Below are 18,252 nucleotides of genomic sequence, written 5' to 3'. Positions count from 1 at the left end.
TTAATTATTTTAATAATTTTTATTCTTTCGAAAGTTTGTCTTTTTAATCTAAAAATTCATTTTTTTAAATAGAAATTCTATCTTTCTTGAATGCAACTATTTGGTTTTGAAAATTCAACAATGTAAAAAGTTGTCCTTTCTGGCTGAAAACCCAACTGTTTTGTTGACGATTCGTCTTTTGGACTTCAGAATTCTTTTTTTTTTTTTTTTTTTGATGATGAAATTTAATCTTTTTTGTTTAAAATGTCAACTTTTTTTTAGAGAGAATTCATCTTTTTGGTTGAAAATTCGTCTGGTTTAAAATCTAATTACTTTTCTGATGAAATTCTATCTTTTTTGTTTGAAATATCAACTACAGTGAAACTCTTCTGTAGCGCCGATTTCGGGGCTGACGGTGGGTGGCAACTAACTCATTATAGCCTGCTCCGCTTTTGTTGGTTCACGCCTGACTGGTCGACTGAGTGACAGATCAAGATCTCGCCCACCCCGCGCAGCACCTGTTACACCTTCATACGCCGCGGCGTCAATTCTCGGAAGGGAGATATACAACTTTTTAGATTGTATCTGAAATATTTTTTTATTCCGTTTATGAAAGATTCTATTGTAAAGATATTACAAGATTAAAATGCTGGCATTTGAATTTTAATGATCAGGGAAAATGAAAAATTGGTCGACGTAAAATCAGGGAATTTTTAAAATGAAGTTTTCACCCTGCAAAGCATGGAAACCATAAATTACGTGCAGTAAGAGGGGGGGGGGGGTAGAAATATTTTGTTACGGTTCGTTACAGGTAGAAGTGGTTACTTGGAAAGGGCATATTTTCCGTTACGCAATTTAAGTACGGCCCCTAATGTGTTTCCTTGAAGATCGTAATGAAATCTGGTTTCTTATGAATAATTTTAAAAACTTTAAGTATAAGACAGGAAGAGTAAAAGACAAAGAAGAGAAAGCCGTTCTCAACTTCTACAGTCTTACAGTTATACCTAGGAGGAGAAGAAAAATATCTCGAGCAATTTCCTAGCGAGGTGCCTATCACTGGGAACATCGAACAAGTGGTGCGATGAAAGATTCTGATAAAAGAATCCCGACTTAGTGCGTAAAGTTATGAATCATTACAAATTCAGATCCCACGGTTCATCGACGGTTTTGCAACCAAATCCCTATTTGGAAATTCCCTAACTTCCTCTGACTTTCCCTAGGAAATTAATAATTTAATGCAAAAAAAGGTTTGTTTCTAAATGTATTTTTTAAACTGTTAGTGACAGGAGTCATGCAGGATTTTTTAGGGGTCATCCAAATGTTAAACAGAAGACGATATGTAAAATACATGAATTTTCTTTCAAATAGTTGAGTTTTCAACTCAAAAAGATAAATTTAAACAAATTTAAACCAAAAATGGAAGAATGAAGTTTTCAGTTTCAAAATTAGTTTTCAGCCAAACAAAATAAGTTTTCAATGAAGTAATTCAATTGACAACCAATAAGATTAATTTTTAAGCAAGAAGATTATTATTCTATACAACAAAAATTTCCAAGAAAAATGGAAAGGTTTAATTTTCAATTATGAAAATTAATTTTCAATAAAAAAGAACTACTGACCGAATCCATTTCAAATCAGACATGGTCCTACACTTGAAATTGCAGAATGTATCTGGCATAATATATTTTTGTTTTTTTAGGGAAAATTAGGCGACACGAATTTTTCTGATTAATTTTAAACGCTTTTTAAATATAATTATCACTTATTGATTAGCCTCTTTCAACGAACATAATTATATTTAAAATTATACGGCAACTATACTTCATCACACATGCAGTTTTATAGTGAAAAAAAAATATAATTAAATATCTAATAATATAAGCTCCATTGAAGTTGTACCTGAATTTCCGAACGTTCAAATGAACGAAATATTTTTTCCCATTTCTATTTTCCTCATAAATATTGTTCTAACTGTAATTTAAAATATGCAATATAAATATTTATCAATAATAACTTATTTTCAATATAAATGAACAAACTTTTGAGCACTTTTTCTGGTTTACAAATTCATCAGTAACAAATTTCGTTCATTTGAACGTTCGGAACTTCAAGCACATCCATTGAAGTATTTACTTAAAAGTTGAATATCAAAAAATACATTTATATAATACAAACAAATATTTCTTTTCATGGTGTTTCGCCAACTTGTGGACTTCTTATATCTAAAGTAGGATCTGTTTCCCATTTCTGGTTAAACTTCTTTGTTTTTATTGGTAGTGATATTTACGGTACTGTTAGAATGTGGCACGCTTCACAAAAAAAGATAAGAGTTTAACGACTTCGCAAATAAAGTTAAAAATAACAAAATAAAAACGAGGATTAAATTTTAGTCCGTAAATTTTATGTAGGTCAAAAGTTTCACTGAAGTTTCAAAGATGAGAAATAAGTGACTTAATTATTACACAAGGCAAAAAGTTAAAATTTACAATCAGAATTCGTTCTTCAATACTTTTTCCAACTAAATATGAAAAAGGGAAAGTGGATTTCCTTGTTTGCTATTCGTTAAAGTAAAGAACATAACACTAGCAGTTTTTGTAAACTTATTTTCACAGTACAAAAAAAAATAAATTGACATTTGGTTCTGCTCATATAATTGTTAAAAAACGGTAATATTCAAAATTAGCAATCGTTTAAAACCATAACTTGGAAGAAGTATTCAAAATACTTACAATTTTCAAATCGAATCTCCATAATTAACCAATTTATAAAGCTACTTGAAGTTCTATAAACGTTCAAATTAACGAATTTTTTACTGATACCTTTGTTAACTAGAAAAGTTCTCATTGTTTATTTATATGGGGAATAATTTATTATTTAAACAAAATTATAATGCATATCTTAAATTGCAGTTGGAACCGTTGTCTAGCGGAATCTTTTAAAAGATTAATCTGAATAGGTTGAAATTTGGTACCCGTTTTCAGGGACCAAAAAGAAAAATCGAGTTCGTTATGCAGCATTTTTTGACAAACTGTTCTGTTTTTAAACACAAACAAAAGTAATAAAAAATCAAAATTCTCATTCTTGAACCGAAGTATGCAAAATACACAAAAGATAAAGAGACAAAATTGTGAACCGAACACAAGTTACGGAAACAAACTAAATAAACAAAAATGCTGCTCACTCAAAAAAATCTACAAATTTTGTATTGATCATTTTTGGATAGGATGCGTAGTTTTTGTTTTAATCGTAAAAAATAAAATTAAAAACTAAAATAAATTATATTTGTGGAAAAACTAAACAAGGTAAGAAAAAAAATTTAGAGCCAACAGTTTTTCACCCCGGAAATTTTTCAAATTTGTTATTGATCATTTCTGGATAGGATGCGTAGTTTTTGTATTAATCGTAAACTATAACTTTAAGAATCAAAAAATGAAATTTTTGGAAAATACGAGGCAAGGTTTGAAAAAAAAGTAAAGATAAAGGTTAATTGTCTAAATTATATCTACAAATTTGCTAAAGTCGGTATTGTTTAAAAATAATGTTTTAGATTAATTATTTGTAATCAATATTTGACAAGTTTCTAAGTATTTTAAACTAATATAAAATTGTTTAAACAAAGGAGCGTATTAAAAATATATTTTGTAATGTTTTAAAGAATTTTAAACAAACCATGAAAAGTTAGTATTTTCTGTGATTAATAACACAATATTTTTTTAGGATAATAATTTTCATTTGATGAAACAATTTTTCGGAATTAAGAGGTAGTTAATAAACTTCATTGGTGAAATTTTTGGTAAAAGATAGTTTTCAATTATTTAAGCAATTAAAATCACTTGCTATCTTTTGCTATCTCAATGAAATCGAACTTTAAAAAAATAACTATTCACAATGTAACTATACAAAAATTGTTTGGTTAAAACAAATAGCATTTAAAAAAAATTAGGTTGTGCGTTCTGAGATAATAAAATACTGAATAATAAGTTACATAGTGTAAGAGATTAAAAAAAAAAAAGAAACAAGAATTTTTTCCAGTTTTCTTGTGAAAAGGCACAGGTGAATGATTAATTATTAACTGCTTAAATAATTGCAAACTAGCTCCCAGAAATTCATTAGCATGATTATTCTAGAAAACAATGACTTTCCAGAATTTAAAGCATGATAAAATTGTTTAAACTAAATTTTATCGTTTGTTCAAAAAAATAATATCTTTTGACGATTTGCGAGGGGAAAAATAATTTAAACAAATAATAATTGTTTAAACAATTAAAAATTCGTTTAATAATACTAAGAAACAACTCACTCGTTGAATAAGAATAACTTACTGAATTTTTTGTTTAAATGCCGTCTAATATGAATTTTTTATTAAACTGCTATTTTGCAATGTCGGGGCCCATTTTCCGGGCATAATACAAGTGGCTTGGGTCGGTCAAAATTAAAATTTATAGGGTGGAACTTATTCCTTGAATATATTTGGACAACCCCAGTAAACAATTAAACGGCTTCAAAAATCATGAAAAAACAATTTGAAATTGAGGCATTATAAATGAAATAATATTCAAGAGTCAAGTCTTCTATTCTAAACGTTCCAATTAAAACGTATCCGAAGTTCTGAACGTTCAAATGAACGAAATATTTTTTCCCAATTTTATTTTATCTATAAATATTGTTCTAACTAAAATAAAAAATATTCATTAAAATTTGGTCTTAGTAAATATATTATTCACAATATAAATGAGAAAAACAGTGAAGCCCTTTTCACAGTTCACAAGGTCATCATTAAAAACTAGGATTCATTTGAACGTTCAGAACGTCATGCACGTCCAATTAAAGAACTTTCGCATTTAAATCAATAAAACTACATAGAAGTTTGTAATTGTAAATTGTCATAATCAAATGCAATTTTTAAAATTTACAATTGAATTTCTTCAGTTGACAGGATTTGGAGTGTAAACTTTTTCAATTTTAAGGACGTATAAATAAAATTTCTTAAATTGTGATTATTGAAAATTGTAAAAATTTCGAATGTAAACTATCCAAATGATAGAATTTTTCATTTTAAAACTTAAAAATTTGCATAATTTATTAATTGTAAATTGTCACAATTAAAACATTTTAAAACCCCTCATTTAAAAGATGTATAAATAAAAATTCTCAAATATGATTGATTGTGAAAGTCAAAATTCAAGTTTTTAATTCTACATCTTCCAAATTTTTGGAAATAAAAAGTTAAGTTTTCAATTCTAAATATTCTAAATTCAAGAAATTTCTGATGTAAAACATTAAAATTACACGTAACTGAAGTTTGCAGTGTTAATAAACAAAAATAAATGTTTGTTTTTTATTTTCTACATAAATTTTAAAGTCCCTAGGTGTGTAAAACTTAGTCAGCTATTAAGAATTATTGGGACTAAACTAATTTTTTTGTTACCTGTTACCAGATGCAAATAATCACAAAAAGAAATTTTGGAAATTTTATAATTTATTATAATTTATTTATAATTTATTAAGAACAGAATATTTAATCGCATAACTTTGAACTTGAAAAATGTTGAATTGTATGTCAAAATAAAAAACTATTCAATTTTTTATATTTATACAATTTAAATTAAAGCTATTCCTTGAACATTCATTGGAGTGAACTTTACCTTACAAGAGGTCAATAACAAGTAAAAATCTGAACAATTTCTACAATCGTGAAAACACAAATTTAAATTTGATGTGCAAAAAATGGAAAAATATTCAAATTACATCATTTCATGCAACTTCAAGTAACATTTAAAGTTAACGTTTACCAAGTCGAGATAGATAAACCTACAATATTTTTATTTTTATTCAATCATTATTAAAATAAAGTATTTGGTTTTCATATTATATATTTTTAAATTAAATATCCTTGAAAAAATTTATTCTAGAAAAAAAAACTATTTTTAATAAATTCAAATAAAATATTTGGTTTTGATATTATTTTTTTGTGGTAAATTAATATCCTTGAAAATGTGTATTCGAACGAAAATTGAATTCTAAATATAACATTTTTAAATCAATTACCTTTCTACTATAATTCCTTAAAATCAACATTTTATTACGACCTTCATTTCCACAAAACCTTGACATTTCATTCGTAAGATAAACTAAAGCAAAAAACCTGCAACCACTTAAAACCTATACTTTTTGAGACATCAAGATTTTCAAAATCCATAAGTAAACATGATTTTGAAAAAAAAACAGGGGATCTATAATGTCACTTTGCATATTTCGATCCTATAGTTTCATGGACACGAGCCTACCATGTGTGCAAGAACGTAAACATGCGAGAATCACACGGACGAAACGTCAAAGCGCCATGTAAACAAACCAACCCAAGCTACTGTCAGTCGCGCAAATAAAACAAAACAATAAATAGAGACCAGAATTATTTTCAACAATGAAATCTCAAAAATATATTATTATTTGGGTTGAACTTTCCCTGGAGAAAGTGTCTTCCGAAATGACAAATTTTGTGTCGAGCGAAAGGAGTGACATTTGGGACATAGTGGATGCGCGATCAATAAAATCCTTCTCACAAACCTGAAGCTTTTGTTTGTCCTCGATGAGATGAATATCCTGACCATTAAAGTCATGGTGTCCCCCCAGGTCGTTAGGATGAGCACCATAACCAGGAGCACGAGGATCCTTGTGCGGAGGTGCCGGTATCAGAAGTTCCGGACCGGCTTTTTGCATATGTTGATAGACACGATAAACACTATTCACGGCCGCACCACCGGTACCATTTCGAAAATCGGGTAAGAAGAAAAACGCGCCGAAACAAACGACACCGAACGTCAAAAACACAAGAAGGATCAGGTACTTTTCGCGAGGACGAAAGGACCGTCGGGAGAACAGCTGTGACGGCACACCATTCACGATTCGTTGATAAGAAGGCAAAATACCGGACGTTGAGGACGTCATAATTAACCACAAAATGCGAAAACACGAATTGACACTCGCAATTTTTCACGCACGAACCGAGGAAACCCGTATTGTTTCCCTTTTTCGCGAAACGTCACACGCCATTATTATTCGCGACACCGGAGCGACACCTAGGTGGAAATTTGAAAACTGACGGCGTTGGCGGTCAGATTTGAAAACTCTAGAGTCGACTCAGTTGCTAAAGTAGGACTTCTAGACTTTAAATTTACACCACGTGAGAAAAAAATTGTATTTCGGCGAGATAAATACTTTCTTACTTTTGGAATATAATTTTATTTTGTATGAAGACTAATCTTGTGGAAACTTCAATTCCACATTTAGGACATTTTGATAATTAGGAAGTTTTCCTTTACAGGTTGTATTTTACATCTGTTTATATACTTTTATTAAAAGTTTCGTATGCTATTCTTTTGAGATAAAACTTTAGAACTTTGAAATCTTAAAATATTTTTCACTTCAGTTTTAATTTTGATAAACTTTCAATTTTAATAATATTGTAACTAAATTGAAAATAACGTAATTTTGAAGTTTCTTTTTTAAATAGTACGATTAGGAAGATTTTGCACTGAAATCTCATCAATTCTGTAAATGTATGAGTAAAAATTCTTAAATTTGGATAATTTCGAAGATCAAAAGTCAAATTTTCAATGCAAAACCTTCCAAATTGCAGAAATTTCGAATTTAAATAATAAAAATTCTTAAATATTAATAATTTGTTATTTCAAAAATCTAGTTTTCAATTCTAAACAGTCCGAATTGAAGAAATTTCTCATTTAATTGATCAATTTACAAAAAAGTTAATGATAAAACTTAAATTTTGCATAATGTTTAATTGCTAATATTCAGAATAAAAAAATCTTTAATTTTAAAGATGTATGAATAAAAATTCCTTGATATTGATAATTTCGGATTTCAAAAGACAAATTTTCAATTATAAATCTTCCAAATTGAAGAAATTTTTCCTTTAAATCACCGAAGTTACACCTTTTTTTAATTGTGATGAATTGCAATTGAAGAGCCTTCAATTTTTAATGTGCATAATTTGATACGACCGGATAGTCGGTACGTTTATGTAAGCTATAACGCGGTCGAGTCTAAACGTACGGACCTAAGAAGGGGAAGGAGGAGCTAGAAAACGGAAGGGGGCGCGGCTTTGGTCTATTCGTCCGGTCCCAAGTCACGCCCCCATCCCTTTTCCAGCTCCCCCTTCCACTTTCCAAGTCCGTACTATTGGCAGTCAACTGCACCAAAAGTATTCGTCCACTTCTTTTTTTATAACTGAATAAATCCTCTTAATTTTAATTATACCAGAGCTAAAAGAATAAATGGTAAACAAATTATTTTGGAATTGCAAGAACTTGAAGTTGTAATAAAAAAGTTGGATAAATTTGAAAACATCTTTTCTGTAGGCAAATCAGAATAAAAGTTAAATAAATATATATTTTGGTACAATTACATAAAAACTTCATGATTATATGTTTCATATATTTTACAAAAATATTTTTGTTACCAAAAATAATATTTCAATTTTTTCAACTTTTTTGTTACAACTTCAAGTTCTTGCAATTCAAAAATAATTTTTTTACAATTTATACACGTAAGCTGTTTTGATACAGTGAAAAAAAATCTTCAAAATGAGCTGAAGAACATTGAAAAATGTTGCCTATTTCGGAAGTTATTGAAAATTTAAGAAAACATTGAAATTTACACTATTATTGCAATATCTACTTAAAAACTAGATAAATTGGCTTCACCTTGTGCTTATTTTAAACAGAATTTCGGAAACAATCAACCTTTTAAAGAGATATTTTTTTAGCTCTTAAGGAATTCTTAAGGAATATCTTAGGAATATCTAGGAATATCTATAGGAATATCTTAAGGAATTCTTAAATTTCGATGATTTTAAAGACCAAAATGCACGTTTTCAATTTTAAATGTTCGAAATTGATGAAATTACAAATTTTAATTTACGAAATCATAGATTTTTTAATTGGGCCGATTTGTAATTAAAGATCTTGAAAAATGTAATTGAAAAACTTAAATTTGCATTGTGTTACATTTTAAATGTTTTAAATAGAAAATATTCCATTTTAAAGGATTGTTCGAATAATAACTCTTACATATTGATGATTTTGGAAATCAAAATTCAAGTTCTTAATTCTGAATCTTAAAAATTCAAAATATTTCGATGCGTCAAAATATTGTATAATATAATACATCAAAATTAAGGAATGTTTAATGGTGAAATTAAAAATTTAATAATTTTTTGATGTAAATCTTTGAATTATTGCTAACCCTCCAATCTTAAGGATGTATAAACATATATATATATATATATTTTTTTTTTAACTTGTATGATTCTAGAAATCAAAAGTTAAGTTTTCAATTCTAAAAAAAGAAGTATGTATAATTGATAACTTAACAAAATTTTCTAATATTGACACATCACAATAAAAATATTATGCAAGTTTTATGTTTTACAGTTGAAAATTTTGTAATGTTGATACTTTATTATCGATAACTCTTAAATTTGGAAGATTTAAAAATGAAATTGAAAACTCGAATTTGATTTCCCAAATCATCTAAATAACTTAAGAACTTCTTTTTATACAACTGCTAAAGGAAAGAGCCATTAATTTAAATAATTAAACTTATTCGAACTTTAAGTTTTAGAATTAAACATACTGAAATTTGGATGATTTACATTTAAAATTTGAAACTATTGACTTTCGTTCTTCAAATCTTAAAATTGAAGAACTTTCAATTGTAAATCTTTAAAATCGTATAGAAATTTTAATTGCCAATGAAGAAAATTAGATACTTTTTAATCTTGGAAATTCAAAATTAAATGTCCTGCAATTTTATTGTTTTAGAATGATATAAAAGCTATAATTTCCACGATTTAAATTGGACATTTTTAATTCCTTCAAAATTCCTTATTTTATATATAAAAACATGTTACATATCTAAAAAATGTCAGGAATTAAAAAAAAACAAATAAGACTGTCATTTTTACTGTTCACAATTGAAGAATTTGCAGTCGAAGAAAACATTGAATAAATCTTAATTTTAAATATTTAAAATCCAACTATTCTAAAAAAGCATTCGGAATCGCAGTATTTTCTATTATGAAGATTAAATATTGGAAAATCTTCAGCTGAAAATATTGAAAATTGAAGAAATTTAGATTACAAATCGTTAAAATTAAAGAATGATCCATGGTAAATATTTAAAATTAAAATATTCTAAAATAGACTATATATTTTCCAAATTCAAGAATTTTCTGTTCAAACTCTTCGAAGTTTCAGAATTTTAAATTTATAAAACTGATGCAGATTTTAAGAGCTTTGGAATTAAAAACTCTTTTCATTTTGAATTTTAGTCTTAAAATGTTATCGAAATCATCACAATTAGGAATTTTTATTTATACATATTTAAAATGAAAGAATTTGAAATTACAAATTGGAAAATTTTAAAATTGAACTATTATAGAAAAAGTTTGAAATTGCATATACCTTTAAAACTTAAATCTTGAAAATTGAACTATTTTCAACCTTCTATTCTTGAATTTCATGAATTTTTAACTGTTACTGTAGAATTATAAATTGAAAATCTTTAAAATTAAAATGTTTTTAAATTGAACAATTTACATTTAAAAATGACGCAAGTCTTCAGGTTTGCAATAAAAATTTTGTAATTTTGATCGTTTAATTTAAACATATTTCTCTCATATAGGGAAGATTTGCAATTGAAAACTTGACATTTGACCTTCAAAATCTTCCAAATATTTCATAAATTTTACGTATGCATCTTTTAAATTTAACAGTTATTACCTGTATCTTTTTCGAATTGAAAAACTTCGAATTGTAACTTGCTAACATTAAAAAGTTTTTTATTTTGAGAATTTATAATCCAAAGTTCTGTAATTGTGAAATCTTGAAATCTTGCAAACTTGACTTTTGAGTTCCAAAATAATGAATATCATCCAAATTATGAAATTTCATCAACAAGGAAAATTTAGAATTGATTACTCTTTCCTTTGATTATCAAAATCAAGAAAATTGAAAAATTTGTTGTATGCGCACTTAAAATTTAAGACTTTAAAAACTGCATACTTTGAACTTTAAATCTTTAAAATTGAAGAGTTTTTAATTCAAGAAATTCATAATTAAAAATTGTGCAATTTTTAAGTTTAAAAATCAATCATTCTGTAATTTTTATGATTTGAATTAGAAATTTCTTTCATTTAAAAGTTTTACAATAATTGTAAACTGGACTTGTGATGTCTAAAATAATCAAAATTATCCAATTTAAAAACTTATATTCATATAATTTTAAAATTGAAGATTTTTCAGTTTTGAATGTTTAAAATTAATAATTTTGCAAGTTTTAAGTTGTGCAATTCAAATTTCTGTCATTTTTATGATTTAAATTGGAAATATGAACAACTTGAAAGATTTATAATTGAAAACACTTAACTTTTGATCTTCGAAATAATGATTTAAGAATTTTCTTATACATATATTTAAAATTGAAGAATTTTAAATTTCCAATTGTTAATATTCAAACACTTTTAATTTCAAATCTTTAAACTGGTAAAATTTGAAGAGGTGTTAATTTTGTTAATTAAATAATGTGCAACCTTTAAGTTATAAAATTAAACATTCTGTAACTTTTATGCTTTGCGTCTGAAATTTCCAAATTTAAGAAGTTTTATTCTCTTGCAATGCTTAACTTTAAGATTTACAATTGAAACTATCGGAAGATTTCAATATTTGCAATTTGAAGTTCTTTATTTTTTAAGCTTTGAAATGGAAAACTCTTGAATTTTAAAGATGTATAATAATTATTCCTAAATTTTGATGATGTTAGAAACAAAAAATCATGTATTTAATTCTAAATCTTCATAACTCTGAAAAAATTTGAACGTAAAAGCATCAAAAATACAGAATATTTAATTACATAACTTAAAACTTGCATAATTTTTCATTTTAATTCGAACTGTAAATCTTCATAAAGATTTACAATTCAAAGTTATACAATTTCGAAATACAAAAATTAAAATTCTTGAATTTTCATAATATAGATTAGAAAATTATGCAATTTTCAAGATTGATATATTTTAAAGGTATGTCTTCAATTTGCATGATTTTGGAAATCGAAAGTCAAGTATTCAATCATAAATCTTCAAAATAACATTTTTTTTAATTTGTACGATTCATGAAATTATGATATTAAGTGCAAGAAACTCCTAATTTAAATCATAACAAATTGTAGAATTTTTAATCATAAAGCGAAAAACTTGCACAATTTTAATAAGGAATTTTCAAAATTGATGACTTTTAAATTAAACAAAAAATTAATCAAATAAAAAGTTCTACACTCTTGATAACTTACAATTGAAAATGATTAAATTTGGAAAACATAAACTTGCTAATTATTTAATTTTCAATACTCATATCTTAGAGGCATGCGATTAAAATTTTTTTTTTTAATAATTCAGTTTTAAAAGTGTACAATTAAAAACTTTTCATTTTTAAATATGTATAAATAAAAATTCTTAAACTTCGATTATTTTGATATTTTTGAAGATCAAATGTAATTTCCATTTCAAGTATTTTCACTTTAAAAGCTCCAAATTTATTCAATTTCACAGGTACATCATCAAAATTACAGAATGTTTCATTGAAAATTGTCAAAGTTGAAATCTTTTTATTTTTAAGGATTCAAAATTCAAATTTGTTTAAATAATTTTTTCACTCGGAAATTCGTTTTTTCCTCTAAAACTATTACTATTAGGCTAGTGGAATATTTATTAACATTGGTTCTTAAATTTTTTATTATTTAAACAAATGGAATTTGTTTAAACATTTTTTTCGAAAATATGTTTTTTTTCTTAAAAATTATTACTATTGTTCAAGTGGAATATTTATTAACATTGTTTGATTAACTTTATTAACAAAAAGTTTTTTAATAAAAGTTATTACTTATATATTACTGATAAATTAATCATTAATCAGTAATTACTTATTACTTGTAAGTATTCCACTAGACCTGTAGTAATTATTTTTATTTTAACAAAAAACGAAACGAAATTATTTAAACAAAAAGTATTTGTTTAAATAATTAAAAATGAATTAACTAATATTAATAAATATTCTACTAGACCAATATTGATAATTTGTAGGGAAAAAACGAATTTAAAAAAAATATTTAAACAAATTTCATTCGCTTAAACAATAAAAAATGTATGAACTAATGTTATTAAATATTTCACTCGAATAATAGTGATAATTTTAAGGGGAAAAAGACAAGAATACAGTCTACAAAATGTCGATTTCATGAAGAATTAAAATTGTTTGGTTTACGAATAGTTTTGAAGGATTCGTGGAGGGTGCGTTAGGGGTGTCAAACCCATATGTCTGGTACATGAAATTCGTTGTTGGATAGTTCTCAACAGGCCCCCCACAGTTTCCTGTCACATTTTTTCAAACCCTAAAAAATTATCTCAAAAACTAAAAAAAAAGTGATTTTTCCCTATGCATTTTACGTGAGAAACTTCAAGTCAAAATCTGCACCTGTTAAAATTGAAAAAAATTGGGGAATTTCATTTTTCGCATTTGGAATGAAATTGGGGGGATTGTTGCCCTCCAAAAAAAATCGGTTTTGAGCCACCCTACTTCTGAGCTGCCTTTATTTAAAAAATATGCCCGCTGCGCGGGCACACTCTCTTTGCGCTCTACGCGCGCGACGCTTCGCGCCAAGTTTGAGCGCGCCGAGGGCAATTTTTCAGTTAAAAATAGGTTTTCAGTACAATATTAGATTCTAAATAACATTCTTTGTCACTAATGGGTTCAAAACTCTCGAAATTTTCAATAACATGAGATTTGAGATCACATCTGAAATGTGAAACTTTTTTCATACTTCTATGCTCATTTTCGTAGGTAAATTTCTATGGAATCTTACAAAATGATATCCACTAATCTGACATACTAAGCAAAACCCTACGGAAATAATCTTTTCGTTGAGGTCGTCTTTCCCATTTTTATATATGAGAAAATAAACTGTGATCGCCCAGACAGTTACGTAATTTTTACCTAAGTCCATCAGCATTGTACTTATGATGTTTCCATAAAAAATTATTTAGAAAACATTCCCTTGGTTTTAAGTATTATTATCCCAAACAGATGTCTACGTTTTTTCGAACAATTTTTGACAGGATGGGTTAGAAAAAATTTTGTTTTCGGAAAAAATCACAAAATTATTATGCACCATAGGAATAAGATAAACAGTGATTTATCTTTACTTATAAGGAAAATACTTTCCTTTAAAAGTATTGAGTGAAAAATAAAACTCTTAATATATTATATAAGTATATCAAATATTTTCTTCAAATCCGAAAATTTGTATAAAACTTTAATATATTATTTTGGAATGTGGAAAGATTAAAGTAATTTTGTTAACAACCAACTGATATATTTATAGTGGACCAGAACAGGCTAAATAGGTTCTTAAATGAAATAAAATCATAATTTATCTAAAAACTCATTTCAGTCAGACCATGTTCTGATAATTTCTCGTACGAGTTTTCCTGATTCGGTGAGATCTGATTCAGTCCATTGTCCATCAACACGCACTCCCGGTTTTAAAGCAGAAGCACCTTCCGCCTTATCATTGAGACTCCAGTTGCAGTTACTGAGGTGATTAGCTTTCATAAAGTCAACCCAGGCTTTAGTTTCCTCTGCATTAACAGGACCATCGCCATTTGCTTCAACGGTGCCCCATTCGGAGACAAACAGCGCTGTATGATTTTTAAGTGCAGCAGTTGCCCTGTCCCTCATATCTTGACCAGCATTGTTTATGCTATTAGCGTAGAAATGTAGAGTATATGCAATATTTTCATAGCCAGTAATTTTGTTGGCAGCAGCCTGTTCAACATCCTGATCCCAGTGGGTTGAACCAACTAGAATCACGTTTGTGCTACCAGTATCCCGGATTCTCTTAATTACTTCTTCAGCATAAGGCTTCACGTCGTTAGTATATGAGACATCGTCCTGTGGCTCATTAAAGAGTTCAAATATTAAGTTGTTTTTACCAATATAAAACCTTGCCATTTCTTCGAAAAATGCAATAGCAGCATCCTTATGTAGGTGAGCATAATTATCATGCCAATCAACGACGCAATACATATCAAATTCAATCGCTGCATCCACAAGAGTTTTAATTCTTGCTTTGTTGTTTTCGGCATCTAGTAAATAGCCACCGGAGTTTTCAATTCCCATAGCACCGCGTAACACCCTAGCTTTCCAGTCATTCTTCAACCATTCTACTGCTTGCTTGTTGTAAAATTTTGATCCGCCCCAATCGTCGTTTGTCCAGAAAAAACTCATACCAGAGAGACTTCCTTGTTTACCACCAATCAATACCTGGTTATCTGACACAGTTAACGGCAACACTTCTGCAAAAACAGAATAAATAAAAATATGAATAAATTATTAGTAATAAAAAATATTCGGGCAGAGATTGACATAATGTTCATTATGCCCAATATCTACATTTATTTCGTTATCTAAATTTAATTAGACTATAAAACAGAAAAAAGTATGCTGTCGCCATTTTTTTAACAGAACCTATAATTAATGAATTTAACAAGTACTTTTTTTCGCGTTGCAGGAAAATTAAAATAAATTCTTGCTATTTATTGTTATATAGTCTAGTTGGAGAGGCAAGTTTGACATATGTCTTAAATTTGGTCACTGAATTTATATACTTGAATTAATGTAGTTACTTGAATATTGAAAAGAAGTAATCTCTTAAAAAGGGGGTATTTCGGGTGTCAATCGTGTGCAAAACTACGAATTTACAGCAAATATACGGTATATCTACGGGAAGCTTCGTAGTTTTGCATACGATTGATACCCGAAACACTTCTTTGTTAAACCCTCAGTGCCCTAGACCAATGAGACAAAAAACGGAGTTTACAAAGTTCATTTAAAAGTCCTTTGGATTCAGTTTTCTCTTAAATCATAATACACATGCGTCTGAAACTTGGCACAGACACTGCTAATGGTTTGAGAAAGGTTAAATTGTAAACAAATTAATACTTCCTTTGCGGCTTTTCGATATTTATGCAAAATAAAAATTCTAGAAATAGGATGTGGATAGAAAGGTTTGTTATATTACATTTTCCCCTCTATTCGCGCGGCTCGCTTCGCTCGCAAGTTTGAGCGCAAGTAGGGCGCGCGACTGTTGGTTCTCGCGCTTCGCACTCGATAATATATTTATCTCGCACTCCGCGTTTGGTCTTTGTGTATTCCTTACACTTGTGCAAGATTTTTTTAAACTAAAGGTCAAAACATCGACAAAAGTAATTTGGTGATAGTGACTTCTTTTTTGTTAAAGCTCCTTCGGCTTAAACGGGGGAAGATTAGTTTCAACCAAGAGTCATCGCTGGTTAGTGTTTTATGCGGAGAAGTTCAAACAACCTTCAGCAGCGTCGTGTTAGATGGGAGTTCATATGATCTCATTTTCACATTCCCGGCCACAATGGGAAAAAATAACATTTTTCGTTCAAAATAACGTACAGCCCACAAATATTGAGCGATTTAAGCAAAACATAACTTGAAAAAAAAGCTGTTAAGATTTCTAAGAAAGCTGTCGAGCCTGATTTTTCAATTAGGTTTTCCATGATTTATAAATAAACAAATGTGAAGAGAAAGTGGGCAGTTTGTATATTTGACGATGCCCGTGCTCGTCAATAACAGGAAGAGTGTTGAAATCGCCTGACTTTCATAGAGTAATATTAGCTAAAGTTTTCCAATATTATATATTAAACAAAACTATTTTTTATAAACAAATTATTAGTTGAAAAAATGTTTTCTATGATTTTCCATAATCGCACATTTTTTCTAGTTATATTGCAAGAAATTGAAATGGAAATTATACAATATTAAACAAAATTTCTCTTAAGATTATAATTTCTTATATTATAAACAAATTTTATGAACAAATGCAATAATCAGGGTTTTTTTCGACCGAAAAATTCGTTCTTTTCGATGTACATTTTTTAAAATCAGAACTTCATCATATTTGTAGCAAAATTTATAATTTTCTAATTAATCTTATGATCTTTCAAACAAATTTAATAAACAAATGCATTTTTCGGGCATTTGTCAGCCGAAACATTCGATTTTTTTAATGCCAGTCTGTTCAGTTGGGAACTTTATCAGAACACTGGCATCGAAACAAAACGAATTGCTCCATCCACAGATGCCCCACTAATGCAGTTGTTTATTAAATTTGTTTTAAAAAAACACAAAATTGATTGAAAAATTATAAATTTCGCTAAAGTTGTCATGAAGTTCCAAATTAAAAAAGTCGAGATAAAAAAAATGAATTTTTCTATCCACAAATGCCCGAAATGAATTTGTTTAAAAAATCATCAAATTAATAAAAAAATTACGAATTTTGCTGAAGTTATCATGAATTTCCTCATTAAAAAAGTTGACATAGAAAAAAACGATTTTTTCTGTAGACAGATACCTGATTAATGCATTCGTTGATTAAATTTGTTTAAATAAATCATAAGATTTATCAAATGATTATTAATGTTGCTGAAATTGCCATGAAGTTCTCAAATGAAAAGACTGACATTGAAAGAACCGAATTTTTGTGACGACAAATGCCCTAATAATGCATCTATTTATTAAATTCGCTTAAAAAATCATAAGATTAATCAACTAATTATGAATTTTGCTAAAATTATCACAAATTTCCTAATTAAAGAAAATAACATCAACAACAAGGAATATTTTTGTCAAAAAATGTCTGATTACTGCATTTTTACATTAACTTTGTTTATAATATCAACAAATATAATCACTAATGTAACTCTATGCAACTAAAGCGATTTCAATCATTTTTTGTTGTTGATAAGCACCTGGGACGTCAAATAGAAGAAATGGCCATTTTTTCGTCATATTTTTTTATTTATTTAAAAATTGAAAAAGACCAATTTTTGTTCTCTTGACTTTTTTCATATCGTGCATTATTTGGCTTAAAATGTTGATTTTCGTGTGTTTTTTTGACATTTTTTAAATGCTATATAACTCTGGTAAATTTTGATTCTATTAAAAAAAGTAATTCAAATAAATTTGTTCGTCTTTTTGAATAATATAAATATCTGTACAACAAATTGTTGAAACTTGAAAAAAATGGCCTCAAGAATACATACATGCACACATTCATACATACAGTCATACATACATGCATCCATACATACATGCATCCATGCATACATACATA

At 27.7% G+C, this 18,252-nt stretch overlaps 2 protein-coding genes across 5 annotated transcripts in view; both read right to left on the bottom strand.

Annotated features, from left to right (window-relative positions):
- The window catches only part of LOC117182260 (mannosyl-oligosaccharide 1,2-alpha-mannosidase IA-like), a 519,756-nt gene extending 512,757 nt beyond the window's left edge, over positions 1–6,999 (bottom strand). For both annotated transcript variants that reach the window (XM_033375371.1, XM_033375369.1), the window contains exon 1: positions 6,547–6,999. In XM_033375371.1, coding sequence (XP_033231262.1) covers positions 6,547–6,927 — 381 coding nt within the window. In that variant the 5' untranslated portion in view covers positions 6,928–6,999. The remainder of the gene's footprint in view (positions 1–6,546) is intronic.
- A 7,403-nt stretch (positions 7,000–14,402) lies between these two features.
- LOC117182144 (endoglucanase Z-like) overlaps positions 14,403–18,252 on the bottom strand; it is a 20,102-nt gene continuing 16,252 nt past the window's right edge. For all 3 annotated transcript variants that reach the window (XM_033375193.1, XM_033375194.1, XM_033375195.1), the window contains one exon: positions 14,403–15,406. In XM_033375193.1, coding sequence (XP_033231084.1) covers positions 14,499–15,406 — 908 coding nt within the window. In that variant the 3' untranslated portion in view covers positions 14,403–14,498. The remainder of the gene's footprint in view (positions 15,407–18,252) is intronic.

This window comes from Belonocnema kinseyi, chromosome 10, assembly GCF_010883055.1.
Source record: "Belonocnema kinseyi isolate 2016_QV_RU_SX_M_011 chromosome 10, B_treatae_v1, whole genome shotgun sequence".
Classification (NCBI taxonomy): domain Eukaryota; kingdom Metazoa; phylum Arthropoda; class Insecta; order Hymenoptera; family Cynipidae; genus Belonocnema; species Belonocnema kinseyi.
This window is presented reverse-complemented; position numbering and strand designations above follow the sequence as displayed.